At 45.6% G+C, this 18316-nt stretch overlaps 1 protein-coding gene across 2 annotated transcripts in view; it reads right to left on the bottom strand.

Moving 5' to 3' along the window:
* Positions 1 to 18316, bottom strand: part of SYMPK (symplekin scaffold protein) — a 121727-nt gene that overhangs the window by 70329 nt on the left and 33082 nt on the right. For both annotated transcript variants that reach the window (XM_085879978.1, XM_085879979.1), the window contains 3 exons: positions 6109 to 6177; positions 2873 to 2926; positions 1469 to 1542 (listed from right to left, as the gene is read on the bottom strand). In XM_085879978.1, the coding sequence (XP_085736104.1) occupies positions 1469 to 1542; positions 2873 to 2926; positions 6109 to 6177 (197 nt within the window). The remainder of the gene's footprint in view (positions 1 to 1468; positions 1543 to 2872; positions 2927 to 6108; positions 6178 to 18316) is intronic.

Below are 18316 nucleotides of genomic sequence, written 5' to 3'. Positions count from 1 at the left end.
CACCCCCCACCCCACCCCCCAATCTCCGCCCATCTTGCCATGTTCTGGCGACTGGGCGAGGGTCATAACAATCCTGCGTGCCCACCCGGGTCACCCCTGGCGAGATGTGGTTGGTGCTACTAACGTCCGTTGCTTGTCCCCGCATCACACGGTCCGAGTACCCTGAGCCATGCTGCACGCCTCTGTTTAGTGGCGAATTGTATCGATACAGAGGTACGAAGAGGTGCAGGAGTATTTTTCCCATGTGCGGGAGGTGTTGGTGGTCAAGGTGGTGAGTGTTTGGTGAGCGAGGGGTGAGCAAGGTGAGATTCCATTGGAAATTGGTGCGCCATGCGTGTGTTGTGCAGTGTTTGTTCTTGTGTTGATTCTCTCTCGGAAGGCTGCGTGATGTGTTTGCTATTCAGATTGTGGTGTGTGTGCTTGCTATTCAGATCGTGGTGTGTGTGCTTGCTTGCTTCATTTGTACCATGGCTAAAAGGAAAGGGTTGGAATAGAAATCAGAATAGAAGATAGAGATATAGTTAATAGACCTAGCTATTAGACCCACGCAATGCACTTCGTCCCGTTAACCCACAAGACATGAAGGGAAGATCTAACTGCACGAAGACTAACAAAATAACTGCCTGGGGATCACTGAATGCCGGGTGCCATTGCTTTCGGGGCATGCAGTTTTGCAGAACTGCAACAGTATGTTTTGGAACCGTTTTATGTGCGTGGCTCATGGAAGATTTTTTTTTGCCTGTCGAAAACCATGAATAGGTGAAGCACAGAGCTGTGAATGTCGAAGCAGGTTGCATTTTAAAAACTGGGTGGAAACGGAGTCTGCAAATGGTGGGGTCCGACAATATATAAATGGAACCATTGTTATGTTTATATGTGTATGTATGTATGTATGTATGTATGTATATACGAGCAAAAGTACCCGTCCCCAGTGATGGGAAAAACAAGCAAAAGTACCTGTGCCCATTGGTGGGAAAAGAAAGCAGAAATAACCATCCCCAGTGACAGGAAAAGTTTAATTTAATCTCAATTAAAAAGGTTAATTGTGTTGCACTCTTGGTTTCGCTCAGAACCAAAGCTCTAAGCTACTTATACCAACCACCGCAAAATGGTGGTACATCGGGCGGCGGGTTTGTCAAATTGTCAGGCGGCGGCGGGGTTGGATTTATCAAAAAAAAAATAATAATAATAAAGAGGGCAAAATATAGCAATTTTAAATTGTGTGTTACTCCATGAAGATCTGTATTAAATCTACTTTAATCCAGATGTTCATGTTGATTTTAAGGGATAATAAAAAAACTGGATGTTGAGCTTTGCCTGCATGCGCAGCTTTTCAAATGCAGTGCGGGAAGTGGCCACCGTAAGTAGGAGACAGATGAATGCACGAACAGACACCATGGTTCACAATATATAATATGTACTAAGATAAAAATATAAATAATTAATTTCATTGAAAAAATGAACTTACCAGGCCTCTTCAATAAAGCCAATGACAAATTTTCGTACTTCCAGAAATCGATCATTTTGGAATGCAATCATCTCCTGCACAAAAAAATGAAAAAGAATACAAGTAATCACAGACACTAAGTCATGTCTCAGATAAAGCCAATCAAATATCATATTCATATGATTTGTTCTCGGTGACCAATTAATTGGATAAATGCTAAGCCTATGCAGTGGAAACAATTTCATTTATATCCACCCGGGTTTGCAAATTCCACATGAAAAAATATATACCACAACATAGTGAAAGGGCACTTTGAACAAGTTTGCAGTAAACAGTGAAATTATACTGCTCTGGTACAAATGAAGTGCTTTCAATTTTTTTGCACAACTATTGGCTTTATTACCTTGCGCACATGAAGTGGAAAGCAGGGTTAAGCAATTGGTTTATGTCTGCCTGTCTGTCCATCGGTTTTGTGATCAAGGAACAACTTATTGAAATCGAATGTTACATTTTGAACACAAATTAGAACATTAATAGGAAGACAAGTCTTTTGTTTTGCCGTATCTTGGCTCAAAATTTGTAATGCCCGATCACACGTGCGCAGAGAGCAGTGAAATAATTTTTAAGCGGTGAAGGCGCTTCAATATTTGGGTATGTCCTTCCATCCGTCCATCAAAAATGAAGAATAACAACCTAACCCACCATGTTTTATTCTAAAGGGGTCTAAAGTGCAATTCTAGAGGTTAATGCTGAAGGTTAATTCTAAAGGGTTCTAAAATAGTAAATCTAAATGGTTTTGTTTGGTTCTCGGCTTTGCCTATTTCATATTAAAAATGCCAAACTGAACCGCTTCCTTCGGACATGGGTGTGATTTTTGAAAATTTTTTACTCTGTCTGCCTGCTTGGCAGTCAAAATCAAAAATCATTCTAAACGCAAAACTTGTTGTTTTTCAGGATGTCATAATGGACACATACAACAAGCATGAATAATTGATGCAACATATTAGATAAGGTGATGGAATAGACGCTGCAGAAAATGGCGGTAAAACCCCGAAGTAATTTATTTCTACAACTTTTACAATCTTTATTTTATTTCAATTGAGTTTTGTACTTGAACACTGTAAAGCACAAATCACTCGTCGTAATACTTCCAAATTCATTTATTCCATACAGCCTGCCCACAGAAGCTACACTCTGTTCTCTCAACCTCCAGTTTTGGAGTACCTGTACTCCAATTTAAATTATGGTTCAAATGTGGTGATGTTTAAGGGTGGTGTCTGGTACTGCTGCAATAGCACTAAACTTTTGGATTTTATTTAACGATCGTAAAAAATCATTATTTTATTAAACTTGAAGTGACGCTGTGCGGTGTGTTCCTTGAACTCTTGAGTATTCAATAGTGATTGATGCAAAGTTAAGACTCACGTCCAAGAAGTTATCAAGCAAAGCTGGCTCCTTGTTCAGGATAAGTTCTTGCACCTGAACAGGGTCAGCACACAGACATTTCACTTAATTTCATTATGACCCCAATGCAATGGTGTCACCATCTGAAGAATTACACAAAAAAATCCCAAGTTAGGAAAAGCTGTCATTCTAAATGAAGCATTAACGAGCAATGCATAAAGTTTTTCACTTGATACTATTACATAAGTTGGGTCATTTTGAATGGATTCAATATGAAGCCTTGCAATTGATAAAATGCAGTTGTTGTTTCCTCCACCACCGAAGGTGGACAGAGGTTATGTTTTCACCCCTGTCTGTCTGCGAACAGGATATCTCAAAAAGCTGTGGACGGATTCAGATGGAATTTGGTGGAGAACTTGGGTATGTGACATGGACGAAATGGTTAGATTTTGGTGAAGATCCGAATCCAAGAATTTTTAAGTGACGTTTCACGTATTTAGAGATAGGGCCAAAAACGACATATAGCAGGATTTCTGAAAAAGTTGTGAAAGGATTCAGACGAAACTCGGTGGACAGGTTGGGTATGTAACAAGGAACAAATGATTCGATTTTGGTGAAGATCCAAAACTGGATCCGATAATTTTTCACCATCGAGAGATGGGGCTAAAACGATATATAGCACAATGTCTCAAAAAGTTATGGATGGATTAGGATGAAACTTCATGGATGAGTTGATTTGGTGACAAGAACAAGGCAATTAAATTTTATTTAAGGTCCGAATCCTCATCCGACCTATCAGTGGGATACAAAACATAAACTAATCAGCTTGGTGGAGGTATGCACTTCACAGAGTGGCCGTTCTAGTTGTTTTTTTGACAGGAACAAGGCTCATAGAAGAGCAAGATAGATATGACAGTGGGACAAACATCAAGGGAATTAATGAACAGAAAAAGAGGAGTAGGAGTGGAAGAAACACGAACAAGAGCAAGATATTTGCGTTGGAAAGATTAATGGGAGTAATAAAGATCAGGAGAAGGAATTGACAAGAGATGGTGGTGCACTGCTTGCTTGAAGCCCTGGAGCAAAGGGTGAGACAGAAAGAACAGCCTTTGGAAGGTGGTTTCATGTACATGAGAATCGAGGAATTAAAGAGTCAGCCTGGATTTTGGAAGTTTAACCAGGAGGGAATTACTGGAATCATGCATGCATCTTAGTTGCTGGGGAGGGTTGAAAGACTGAGAGAGTAGAGAGAGAGAGAGAGAAATATCTGAGAAGAGACAGTCAAAAACAGACTGACCTGCCTGCGATGTGACAGCAACAGACCTTGGGCTTCAGCCTCAGTTAATATTTCCAATTTCTAAATTTATATTTGTCTCAACTATCCTGAACAACTTCAGACTTCACCCTCCCCTTCTTCACTCCATTTCCTAAACCTCTTGTATGCTCCAAAAAGCTTTTAATCTTCCTTTCCTAACTCCTCATCTTCTCACTTTTCCACATCCCTCACTTCTTTTCACTCTCTTCCCCTTAAACCCACACATCCTCTTTGCAATATACTCCTTAAATCCATATTGTGTCATATAAAGACAGTCATAAACATATTACCAACTTCACTCCCCCCATCCCCACTCCCCTTCCATCCCATCGATCAACCAATCAACAATGACTTGAACAAGATGCATGTTTTTCCTACAAGCTGTGCTTTAAAGTAATTTCTGGCTTTTCCAAACTGAAAGTTGATCCACGAATCTCTGACTCTTCGCCAATTAGTGATCCTCATGCAGAGATGCCTATCTAAGCCTGGTGTTGGCGCAGTGGTTAGGGCAGCGGCTTGGGATCCAAAAGGTCCCGAGTACAAGCCCCGTTGGGCCACTGAATTAATACACCAGGGGGTTGATTCAGCCTGTCATCCTTCCGAGGTCGGCGAAATGAGTACCAGTGTACTGGGCCGGTGTATACCCCAGTTAAAATAGGTGTACCAGATCCCTGTGTCGCAAGAGGTGACCAGGGTTGCGTCAGGAAGGGCATCCGGTGTAAAACAAGTAACAAATCACTATGCGGATCATAACGGATGATCCGCTGTGGCGACCCCTAAAGGGAGCAGCCGAAAGAAGAAGAAGAAGAGATGCAGAGATGCCTATCTCTGTGTGTTAAACTTAAGGAGTGTTAATGAGTGCAAAAAACACTATGGGTGCAGATGGGGGATGACCTGGGATGGTGGTGAACAGACGTTTTGACATTGGATCCATTTTACGATCAGAGGAATAGCCAAGAATCAGAATGTTAGTCGTAACAGTCACTGAATTTGCAAAAGTTCATGATGGACATCAATGCTTCAATTGTGGAATGACAGGAATTAAGTGTGGAAGAGAACACACAATCATGTTGACTCGCCAAGCAGATCTGGGTATCATCAGCAAAATAATGAAAGATGATTTTGAAATTCTGTAAAATTTTACCAAATGGATGAAAATAAAGAGAAGACAAGAGTGGACAAATAACAGATCCCTAGGGAGCACTGTCAGATCGATGAAAGGGGGCTGATCAACAACCAGCAATGTCTGCAGTAGATGGACAATCTATAATACAAGATTGAGACTTTCCTGGTCCAGAGCAACCAAAACAGGATTGAAGATGGTCAAGTCAAAAGTCTTTGGTACGACATGGCCGGGGTTAGAACCACTGACCTTCCGGACTCAGAACGGATGCTCAAACATTACACCAATGAATCTGGTTGCCCATTAAACCACCATGTTGATGAAACTACTGTACTCTGTATATGGAGCTGCAGTGAAAGGATAACAGGAGGATTAAGCACACAGCTGGCAAAGGTGAGGAAGCACAGGCAGGTGAGACGAGGCTTACAGGGCCCTTTTTACGTTTCTCCAGAAGGCTTACGGGTGAGTTTTACCGAACCCCCTTACCGGTGCAGCTCCGTTCTCAAAGTTCCAAAATTGAGCCATCAGGTGTGCATTAACCTCCAGATGAAGGCTCTAAGCGTATGTAAGCTGAGCTCATCTCAGGTAAATTACCATGGCACGACGGAATTATCAATAAAATCAAGCTGGTTGACGAAAGACCTTCAAGGAGGGTAAAAGCGAGACCATATATTCTGGCTTACATTTTCTGCCAGATGGACCTTCAAAAATGTTGCCATGTGAAGGTCTCGCACTATCTAAATCCCTTCCTCGAGTAAGCGTTTTGGAATACTTTTCGGAATGAGATGAGCTCGCAGCATCCTCGCAAGCTTCACCCACCTGTCGGAGTAGAGGTACTTTCTTGCCTTCAAGAGTCACCAATGCAGCCTTGTTTATCAATTCGACCACCTGCATACAGCCCACATCAAATCTTAAAACAGTTCCATTGACGATAACAATTATCCAAAGAAATTACATTGCACAGCAGATATTTTTTTTGTTATCTCCTTCTCACAGATACCCTGTTGTGCATTTGATATAACTACCTATCAGTTATACAATGCATCATGAAACACAATTCAGGCCAAGGCAAAAGCCTTGCATTTAAAGCTTAACTTTCTGTTGCCAATTAAAACTATCAAAGTGAAGCAAGTGTTCCGAGACTGAAGCTTTAAAAAAATATATTAGCTTGAGCACTGCTCCCCGATGAGGTTGTACATATTTGTAGAGATCACTTTCCTCAAGATTTCCATCTAATGTATAAAGTTCTTTCTAAATACTGATTGGCTGAGTGGCTCACTGACTGATATTAAAGATCGGTACCTTCCGGGTGATGTAGAAAGCTGAAATTTTGTGTGCTGATTGACATCGAAGCCCGTGCACCGGGAGAAAAAATAACCAGAGTTGGTGTCAAAGCCACCCAATGCTCGCCTGTTTATACATTTATCGTTTTTAAAAGACGAGTCTAATAATTAATTTTTTTTATAAAGCATTGCAGTGAAGTATAATTATAAAGCAATATATGTATTTGTATATTGTAATCAGTAACAAGAGCGCAAGTGAGCACAATATACGCCCTAACAAGAAGGTATATATAAAATTGTGCTACATGGAAAACAGCATCCTGGTTGCCATGGCAACCACTTTAGATGACGAACGTATGTCACGACACACCGTCTCCACAGTCTGTACCTATGTACCAAATATGAAACGTGAAAGTTGAAAACTTTGGGAGTTAGAGTGCGGACAGGAACGGATGGAAAACAGCATCCTGGTTGCCATGACAACCACTTTAGATGACGAACATATGTCGCGACACACCGTCTCCACAGTCTGTACCTATGTACCAAATATGAAACGTGAAAGTTGAAAACTTTGGGAGTTAGTGGGGACAGGAACGGACGGAAACAGCATCCTGGTTGCCATGGCAACCACTTTAGATGACGAACGTATGTTGCGACACACCGTCTCCACAATCTGTACCTATGTACCAAGTATGAAACGTGAAAGTTGAAAACTTTGGGAGTTAGAGTACGGACAGGAATGGACGGACAAACAGACAGACAGACGGACGGACGACCGGTATCACATAATACGCCCCGATATATATATGTATATGTATATATATATCTATATATATATGTATATATATATCTATATATATATGTATATATATATATATATATATATATATATATATATGTATATATATATATATATATATATATATATATATATATATATATATATATATATATATACAGTAGACCAGGTGTAAGTCAGCAGCGTGTAACTCGTCACTTCGCCGAAGTTGGCAGCGTCAAAAAGTCCCGAATTTATCTCATGTTAAATCCCTTTGAATAAAGGGTCATCCCTCTGTAAGTCGTCATCTCTAAGTCGTCACTTCGTTGAAGTCGTCAAATGTTGTCCATTCCCACGTAATGGAAACTCAAGTAAATTACCACTCCAAACTCGTCACACGGAACTGCTGCCTCATGAGAAACCCGATTTCATGGAATCGTGATGCTCGCTCATTGGTGTACACCGCCAGTGATAGGCTATTTATAACTGCGTACACACGTTGATCGCACTGCAGGCAGGACAATGGTGACTAAGCGTAAGCTTACAACTAAAACCTACCAAGAAAAATACGACATTATCCAGTTTTGCGAGGCAAATCCACTGATGAAGAAAACAGACATAGCTGAGAAGTTGGACATCAAACGGCAGACATTGAACAATATCTTGAAGAATAAGGGCAAGATATTTGGACAAGTGGAGAAGATCGTGAGGCCGGTGGGAAGTGTAAAATGCGTGAAATGTATGTCCTTTGAAGATGTCGATGACGCGCTCATCATCTGGTTTCGGCAAATGTCGGCTCAGCCAAATATTCGGTTTCGGCCGATTCGGCCAAATATTCGGCCGATACTGTCTTTGGGTGGAGGATTGCCCAGCCAACATCATGGAATACAATGACCGGTTTGAATCCTTTCTCATGCACCAGATGCCCAAGAGTTTGAGGCAGTCAAACATAACGGATTACTTCGCGAAGAAGTAAAGGATCGATCAAGCTTAGTGTTGAAGTCCGATCATGGTTTTATATTGGCTTGTTTTGTACATTACCGCACTCATTTACACATAGGCATTGAGTGGTAATCATCACCACGATGACTGTGTGTCATGTAATTTGTCACCATACCATCACCGATGGTATACGAGTTGTCTTACAGAGAGTTGTTCATTATCTTTACTTTTGATAAACTGATTCATGAATTCCATCTTTGCTTGATCACTTTCCAACTCACCAACTCACCCCCACCTATGCCCCGAGGATTGTGTTTTCCTTTTGGTACAATAGCCGGCTCTCACACATATGTGTCCTGGCCACGCGCGACTTCATCCTTTACCCCACAGTCATCATGAATGTTCGCATACGCGCAAGTCGTCACATTTCTAAGTCGTCACTTTTTTCTCGGTCCCGATGGTGACGACTTACGCCTAGTCTACTATATATATATATATATATATATATATATATATATATATATATATATATATATATATATATATATATATATATATATTGGGCGTATAAAAAAATTAAATGAAAAAATATTGTCACTGATCTACACAAAATACCCCATAATGACAAAGTGAAAACATGTTTTTTGATATTTTTACAAATACTGTATATTGAAATTGAGAAGCTGAAATGTCCAATTTACAAAAGTATTCAACCCCCTGAGTTAAGACTTTGGCGAAACGTCTTTGGCAGTGATTATAGCTTTGAGGCTTCTTGGGTATGTCTATCAGCTTTGCACATCTGGATTTGGGAATTTTCTCCCGTTCTTCCTTGCAGATTTGTTCAAGCTCTGTCAAGTTGAATGGAGAGTGTCAGTAAACAGGTATCTTCAAGTCTTTCCACAGATTCTCAATGGGATTCAAGTCAAGGCTTTGGCTGGGCCATTCAAGGACTTTCACGTTGTTGTTCTGAAGCCATTCCAGTGTTGCTTTGGCTGTATGCTTGGTGTCGTTGTCCTGTTGGAATGTAAATTTTTCGCAGCAGTTTCAAGTCTTTTGCACTCTGAAGCAGGTTATCTTCAAGGATTTGCCTGTATTTGTCTTGATTCATTGTTCCCTCTATCCTTACAGGTCTCCCAGTTCCTGCCACTGAAAAGTATCCCCATAGCACCATGCTGCCACCACCTTGCTTCCCGATAGGGATGGTGTTAGATGGGTGATGAGCTGTGCTCGGTCTCTGCCAGATGGTGTGCTTTGCATTATGTCAGAGAGTTCAATTTTCGTTTCAACAGATCATAGAATATTTTTGCCTCGTACCCTCACCCAGGCAAAAATAGCATTCCTTTCCTGGAGTAATTATCTGCAGACTGTGGTAGGACCTGTTACCAACTATAGTATATGAGAGTCGTACTCTGACTGTAGCATTTTTGCCTGGGCAGTCTTTCACGTGCCTTTTTGCAAACTCCACGGGTGCTGTCATGTGCCTTTTTCTCAGGAGTGGCTTCTGTCTGGCCACTCTCCCATTTGGCCTTGATTTGTGAAGTGCTGCAGAGATTGTTGTTCTTCTGGCAGATTCTCCCATCTCAACCAACGCACTCTGTAGTTCTATCAGAGTGGTCATTGGGTTCTTCGTCACCTCCCTGACCAAAGTCCTTCTTTCCAGGTTGCTCAGTTTGGTCGGATAGCCAGCTCAAAGAAGAGTCTGGGTGGTCCCATATTTTTTGCATTCCCTGGTGATGGATCTCAGTGTGCTCTTGGGAACTTTCAATACTCTAGAAATTGTTTTATACCCTTCCCCAGATCAATGCCTCCTCACAATTCTATCTCGGAGTTCGACGGACAGTTCCTTGGACTTCATGGTGGAGTTTCTGCTCTGACATGCATTGGCAACTGTGGGACCTTGTATAGAAGAGTGTGTTTCTTTCTAAATCATGTCCATTCAATTGAATTGGTCACAGGTTGTAGTTGTAGTCCAATCAAGTTGTAGAGACATCTCAAGGATGATCAAAGGAAATTGGATGCACCTGAGCTCAATTTGGAGTGTCAGAGGAAAGGGGATGAATACTTATTGATGCAAGGCATTTCAGCTTTTCATTTTTAATTAATTGTAAAAAATGTCTGAAAACATGTTTTCACTTTGTCATTCTGTGGTATTTTGTGTAGATCGGTAACAAAAAATATATAATTTCATCCATTTTCAATTCAGGCTGTAATACAAAATTTAGACAAAAGTCAAGGGATGTGAATGCTTTCTGAAGCTACTGTAATCCCTTGGTTGAAATGTCGGAATCTTCGCTCCCCTTCTTTGGTCAGTGTACTCCTTGATTTTTGTCTGCATTTTGATGGCAGTGTCTCTCGTGTTCAGGAGCGGCTCAGAATCATTGACGACCGGAAAGATATTCAGCTTGGTGCACGTATTTCATTTGTGCAGCAATTCGAATGGTGATACACCAGTAGCGGCATGTGGTGTAGCCCGGTAGTTCTGAAGGAATTCAGTCACCGCAGGTTTCCAAGGTTTACGTTCTCATTCCACAGGCCGACAGAATCGCCAGGCTGAGGCCTCTGGGTTGGAAGTGACGCTTTGGTGGAGGTTGGAGGTGGCTATGTCCAATGGGGATTGGGGGAGTGCTCATCACACTCCACAGGTTTCGATCACGTCATGTGCATTCTGGTTGAATAGTGTGCATTAGCGGGGACAATCATCTGGGTGGCAGACGGGTGGTTGTTCTTTACGGATTATGCGGTTTTACCGTATGAGACATAATCCACGGCGATGCTCACTATAACAGTCAGGAGGTGCGTCTGAGAGAGATCTCTCACACACAACACACACAACACACACAACACACACAACACACACAACACACACAAAACACACAAAACACACACACACACACACACACACACACACACACACACACACACATATTCTTTTCGCAATAGATGCAAAAAGGTAGCACAATTTCTCTTGTCGTGTATTCTACTGGACACAAGTTTTAGAACACCCCATTTTTTACTGAAATTTAAGCAGTTTAATGTTTCAATTTTTAACAGTTGGTGTCACACATTGAGGAACCATCCTTTCACCTACTCGACGGCGTACAAAAACCCTGCGTGACGAACCGAAGATTTCAAATTTTGATTAATCGGTCCAAAAGAACTTCTTCCAGTTTTCAGTCGTCCACTGGCCACTGTGCATCATGGCCCAGGCAAGCCTCTTTTTCTTATTTTGACATCTTAGCAATGGCTTTCTTACTGCCACTTGACCTGTCAAACCTGCAGCTCGAAGTCTTCTCTTCACAGTTGAAACTGAGACTTTCTCACTTCGACCAGTGTTAAGCTGTGCTTGAATCAACTGTCCTGTGAGCCGCCTATCACGCAAGCTGTTGACTCTCAGAAACTTGTTTTCTGATTGTGTTGTGGCTTTGGATCTGTCAGACCTCTTCCTGTTAGAGTTTCCTCCAGGCTCCAAGTGCCTTTTGATGGTGGAGGAAACTGTACTCACTGACACCTTGGCTTTTTTTGCAATTTCTCTAAAGGAAAGACCAACACTTTTCAGGGTTATAATGGTCTGTCTGTCTTCCTTTGTTAATAGTCTTTTTCTAGCCATGATACTAGCAATATACTACTTCCTGCAGTGCAATATTGTCCACATAATGCTTCAGAGGATGCAGCAACACAGTCTGTTCCAACACTGCTTATATACAGACAGAGGGTTTGGAACTAATCAACAAAAGTTGGGACACCTGTAGGAATTGTTTGCATCAACTTTCAAGGCTTAATTTACTTCCATTACTGCAGAACAGCTGCAGTTCCTCACCCATTACTTGTTCCCTGAAAAGGGTCTTTTTTAACAACTCTGAAATTTACATTATTTTTCAGTTTTTGGTCACCTAAACTTTGTTTTTTTTAATCTCTGGCAGTTTACCGCTTAGCTTTGTACCATTTCAGGTTATTCACTGGACTTGAACAGCTTAAATTTCAGTAAAAACTGGAAAAACGGGGGTGTTCTAAAACTTTTGAACGGTGGAGTATGTGCAATGTTCCAAGGAACCAAACAGCCAACATATTTATGACAGTCCTCACAGTCCCACAGCTCTCAACACACCCTCCCCCCATATGACTAATCGTAAATATTGTTGTGGTTGACGAAATTCGCAAACCACCATTCAGGTCCCGTAGGTGAGATATCTCTGTAAGTATATGTATAGTTAGGCCCAAACCCGTTGTTTAGAGGGAATAAATGTCATTCTTTCGGGCTGCGACCCTTTTAGATAGCCGTCTTTCTTTTACTATCTTTATTTTGGACCAGCCGCCATTACTACCACCACAACCACCACCAACCACATCTCAACAGCCATCACACAACAACCACCAACCGCAACGCCGCTTCACAACAACAGCCACGACCCTTGCCGTCACATCTCGCTCTCGCAACCATCGCATCACCGCCATTCCCGCGCCGCTTGTGGGCACCGATCCTGGACTCGTACAGGGCGCGCACCGAGCAGCGGGTGCAAAAACACCAGCCTTTCCGAGAAATCGGATCAAGAACGAGTCACGCCCACTTCTGTTCCGTCCTATCAGCGAGCATGGGGCGATTTGGCCCCGCCTCCAGGTGCGTCGGAGTATAATCGCTATATGCAGATTCGCGGATCAAGAATCATTCACGCCCACTTTTCCTCTGTCCAATGGGGAGCGTGGCTCCGCCCCCGAGCGATTCCTGATCCAAAAATCTGCATATGATTTCTCCTGTCGCACTATGAAGCGCGGAGCGAATCGAGGGAGTAGAAAAAGAGTTTCTGAATCGCAGTTGGACGGAGTTGAGAAGAGTGGAGAGTGGGAGAGTTGGAGAGTTGTGGCGGCGGCGAAGGCAGTCGAGAGAGTGTCTGTCGGGGTCCGGGGAGGCTGGAGAAGCCAAGGATCTTTGTGGAGGTCGGCGCTCGTGTCAGAGTCGGGGAGCTGCGGAGAGGGGAGGCCGGTAACGCGACCGAGGTCGCGGTGGAGTCGCTCGTCGCGGGACCCAAGCCAGCGAGATATCCTCATTCCCCCGAGCATCAACAACCCCCTCCTGTTTCCCCCGCGCTGAGATAGTGTGAGAAGGGGGCCCCGTTCCCACCCCATTCCAGGCAGTGCCAGCGAGGCCCGCGGAGTCGGGGCGCCGCCGCCATTTTGCGGCTCATCACCAGACGGGTAGGCTCGACGCGGTCTCGGCCCCAGGCCCGTCTGCCCCCTTGTAGTTGAGGGTGGTCCCTTTTTCTTTTGCTTTGAGTATATGTGTTGTCGGCGCCGTCTGTGAAGTAAAACTGTATAAGTGTTGCCGTGTGCTCGGTAGTCGGTAGTAGATCTGCATTGTTACATTTGCTTTTTGTGCAGAATTGTTGTGTTTCTTCTACTTTTACATTTGCTTTTGGTGTAATTGTATATGTGTGCTTTCCGTTTGCCACGGAATAAATGTGCTTTATGTTGAACTGTTTCTCCCGTTTCGCTTCGTCTTTTCTTTAATTGAATCTCCATCTTACTTCACGTAAAGGGTTGGTCGTGGGCTAAATACGCCCGATAATTAATTGGCACCGTCGAGGTTGACGATAACACCGCTCGGTTATCCCGATAGTACGGAACAGGTCGCTTAAAGTGGCCCGTGTCCGAAGTCGACCTGCGGCGAGGTGCGATCGCCCGATCTACCCTCCGTGTGGGTACTTCGGTAGGTCGAATTTGGCGAACAACCCTATCCCACGCGGGGGGCCGATTGGCACGATCGTGGTGAGGCCGAAAGGCCCACCCGTGACTAGTTCCCGGCGTTAGTCCGAGAGGGTCACGACGGGATTGTCCGTCCGGTGGGCGACGTGCCGCGATTCGAGTTACGTGGCCGCTCGCACGCCGGCGGGCGCGAATCCGCAACAATATCATCATTTAAAAAAAAACTTACCCTGTACATTCACAAGTCCCAGATATGTCCTTTCCATGAGTGTTCAGAAGCACCCAAACCAGATGTGGTGTCTTCCTCAAGGAAGTCGACCTGGTACATCTCGCTCCCACGTAAATATAGCCGGCACAAGCTTTGTGTATTTTCACGTCGCAAAGATTTCCTCTGCCGAAGAGTTTGTTTGCGTTACTTGGCACAGAATCGCCTTCCCAAATGGAGATGTCCATTAATTAAATCACCAAGCCTGCCACGTTCACAGGAGGTACTCCCACAAGATTCAAAGTCCATTCACTGGACGCGATCCGTCGTGGGTTTGTGTTTTCAGTATGGGCGAATGGACGTTCAGTGAGTGAAGAAAGCTCAAGTCTTTCATTGTGCAGAGGCACAGCCTTTTATCTCAGGTGCTTTTTCGAAGTATTCTGAGGTTCCTTTATAAGGTTCGTGAACCATTTTGGGTAACAATCCTTTTTTCGCATACATGATATTGTTGCGGATTCGCGCCCGCCGGCGTGCGAACGGCCACGTAACTAGAATCGCGGCACGTCGCCCACCGGACGGACAATCCCGTCGTGACCCTCTCGGACCAACGCCGGGAACTAGTCACGGGTGGGCCTTTCGCCCTCACCACGATCGTGCCAATCGGCCCCCCGCGTGGGATAGGGTTGCTCGCCAAATTCGACCTACCTAAGTACCCACACGGAGGGTAGACCGGGCGATCGCACCTCGCCGTAGGTCGACTTCGGACACGGGCCACTTTAAGCGACCCGTTCCGTACTATCGGGATAACCGAGCGGTGTTATCGTCAACCTCGACGGTTCGATTAATTATTGGGCGTATTTAGCCCACGACCAACCCTTTACGTGAAGTAAGATGGAGATTCAATAAAAGAAAAGACGAAGCGAAACGGGAGAAACAGTTCAACATAAAGCACATTTATTCCGCGGCAAACGGAAAGCACACATATACAATTATACACCAAAAGCAAATGTAAAAATAAAAGAAACACACAATTCTGCACAAAAAGCAAATGCAACAATGCAGATCTAACAGACTACCGAGCACACGGCAACACTTATACAGTTTTACTTCACAGACGGCGCCGACAACACATATACTCAAAGCAAAATAAAAAGGGACCACCCTCAACGATGAGGGGGGGCAGACGGGCCTGGGGCCGAGACCGCGTCAAGCCTACCCGTCTGGTGATGAGCCGCAAAATGGCGGTGGCACCCCGACTCCGCGGGCCTCGCTGTCACTGCCTGGAAATGGGGTGGGAACGGGGCCCCCTTCTCACACTATCTCAGCGCAGGGGGAAACAGGAGGGGGTTGTTTATGCTCGGGGGAATGAGGATATATCGCTGGCTTTGGTCCCGCGACGAGCGTCTCCACCGCGACCTCGGTCGCGTTACCGGCCTCCCCTCCCCGCAGCTCCCCGACTCTGACACGAGCGCCCTCTCGACTGCCTTCGCCGCCGCCACCTCTCCAACTCTCCCACTCTCCACTCTTCTCAGCTCCGTCCAACTGCTTTCTCTGACTCTTCTCTTCTCAACTCTCCTTGACTGACTCACTACTTTTCTCCGACTCATCCCAACTTCACTGCCTTTTTGGCGAGCGAACGCGGCCATTTATAGCCCCCGTGGCTTCGCTCCTTCACCTTCGACCCTTTACCTCTGGCTGGCTCCCCATTGGACAGAGGAAAAGTGGGCGTGAATGCTTTTTGATCCGCGAATCTGCATATTGCGATTATACTCCGACGCACCTGGAGGCGGGGCCAAATCGCCCCATGCTCGCTGATAGGACGGAACAGAAGTGGGCGTGAATCGTTTTTGATCCGATTTCTTCGGAAAGGCTGGTGTTTTTGCACCCGCCGCTCGGCGCGCGCCCTGCACGAGGCCAGGATCGGTGTCCACAAGCGGCGCGGGAATGGCGGTGATGCGATGGTTGCGAGAGCGAGATGTGACGGCAAGGGTCGTGGCTGTGGTTGTGAAGCGGCGTTGCGGTTGGTGGTTGTTGTGTGATGGCTCTTGAGACGTGGTAGGTGGTGGTAGTAATGGTAGTAATGGCGGCTGGTCCAAAATAAAGATAATAAAAGAAAAACGGCTATCTCGAAGGGTCGCAGCCCGAATGAATGACATTTATTCCCTCTAAACAACGGGTTTGGGCCTAACTACACATATACTTACAGAGATATCTCACCTAAGGGACCTAAATGGTGGTTTGCGAATTTCGTCAACCACAACACTACCCCCTCCCCTTTTTACAGACTCGTCCCGAGTCGTCAAATTTTCGTGTGCCATCATGTGTAGTTCTCCCCTAGTACATTTTACCTACGGATCCCTGAGTGCGACATTCATGGTATTCGTGTCCCCAAAATAAATAACCTGAGGGCTGAGTAACTACCTAAACAAACTCACTCACACGGACGACTTAAATAAAATTGCCGGTGCTAAGACAGACATGCCGGGGGCGCACTCATATGTACAGTACATCTTAACCTTAACTTACAAATTTTACACTAAACCATGGCCCAGGATCACTGAACTCTGCAAAAAGAAAGCAGTTAGCAGGGAGCCAGGCTGCTTGCATGCAGTCTCTGGCTCAAACAACGCAGGTGACAGGGAATGTGGCCGGCTGCTCACACGCAGTCCAAGGCCTTCCCTTTTGAACTGAACGCAGTGAACCACAACGGTGCATGGGCTGCACAAACGCAGTCTCCGTGCCAGCTCAAGTGGCACACACAATGAACACAACGAATGGATGGATGAATGGATGGACGCAAACACGGTGCACGGGCCGCCACTGCAGGCCCGTGTTGTAGCTGCCAACAGGGCAGTTCTCGCAGCTTGCAAACTGTTGCTTCCTGATTCTGGCGCACATGGCAATGAACAGGGGGGGGGGGGGCAAAGCAAAAATTGAACGGGGCTGGTGAACAGGGGAAGTGGGCATGGCATGGCAAAGGTGATCAGGCGAACACAGCCTGCAGAACAAGGCCGCTGCAGGCAAACACAGCCGGCAGATGAACTGGCCGGCACAGGCCTTGCAGAAAACAGCTGCAGACGATCCGGCCGGTACAGGCCTTGCAGCGCAGCAGCTGCAGCCGATCCAGCCGGCACAGGCCTTGCAGCAAAACAACAGCTGCCGATGAAGTTGGCCAGCCTCTGCCTTGCAGCAACGCAGCCAGCAGATGAAGCTGGCCAGCCTTTGCCGTTCAGTGGAGGTTGGTGGAGGGAGTGCGGTGGTGCTGGCCACTCGGAAGGCGGGCTCGGACCTACCCTACGGTCTCCCTCCCAACCTATTGCCTTTGCCTGTCACTGTCTATACCCACTCCCTTAATTTGTCAAACCCCAATTTAGCCCCAACTTAGATATATATATATTTTTTCCCCACTATAAATCGTCCCCTAACCCCCTTTATCGTCTTTGTTCGGCTAACCTATCCTGTCACCTAGCCTACTCCCAACCCCTACGTTCCCTTCCCGGAGGGGAACAAGGGAGAGCTAGCGTCCTGTGCCGAGGCCCAACGAAGCCTCAGGATGGCCTCCCCAGACTTCAGCGATCTAAACCAAAGTGGGTCCAGCGGCCCACAACGAGAGCGAGGGGATGGATGGTGCGGAGGGGTACACTTCCTATTCTACCCTATCCATTTAACTGTTAAACTACCCCGGGGCTTTCAACAAGCGCCTCTCGCTTAAACTATTGGTTCTAACAACCCAGATTCCCGTCGCCTGTGTTGGTGTCCTCACAATTTCGGGCCTCGCCCCCCAATTTTCTCTCCGTGCCCTCACACGGTCTCATGGCTGGGACACGTGGCTCCCTTTGGCAGGCACAACCCTCTGCCGAATCTCCCGCTATGGCACCCCCGGGCACTACACTGCCTCCGAGCCTACCAGCTCCCTAAACACCGGGGAGTGCCCCCCATGGCACCTCCCCTGAAACGCACACGTGGCAGGCTGGCTTCCCAGGCCCCTTATGGACCCTTGGCCTACCACGGCCGACTAGCCTGGTGCCCAGGGTACCCACTCAGCGATACTCACCTTTCGCAGCCACGCTCCCAGCCCGTCAACAGGGCTCCTGCACCCCTCCAAATGGGTTTCGAGCCTAC

The sequence above is a fragment of the Eptatretus burgeri genome, chromosome 4 (assembly GCF_056783735.1).
Source record: "Eptatretus burgeri isolate ZD-2024b chromosome 4, Ebu_testis_v1, whole genome shotgun sequence".
NCBI lineage: Eukaryota > Metazoa > Chordata > Myxini > Myxiniformes > Myxinidae > Eptatretus > Eptatretus burgeri.
The sequence above is the reverse complement of the archived record's forward strand: the minus strand, read 5'-3'. Positions and strand labels throughout refer to the sequence as shown.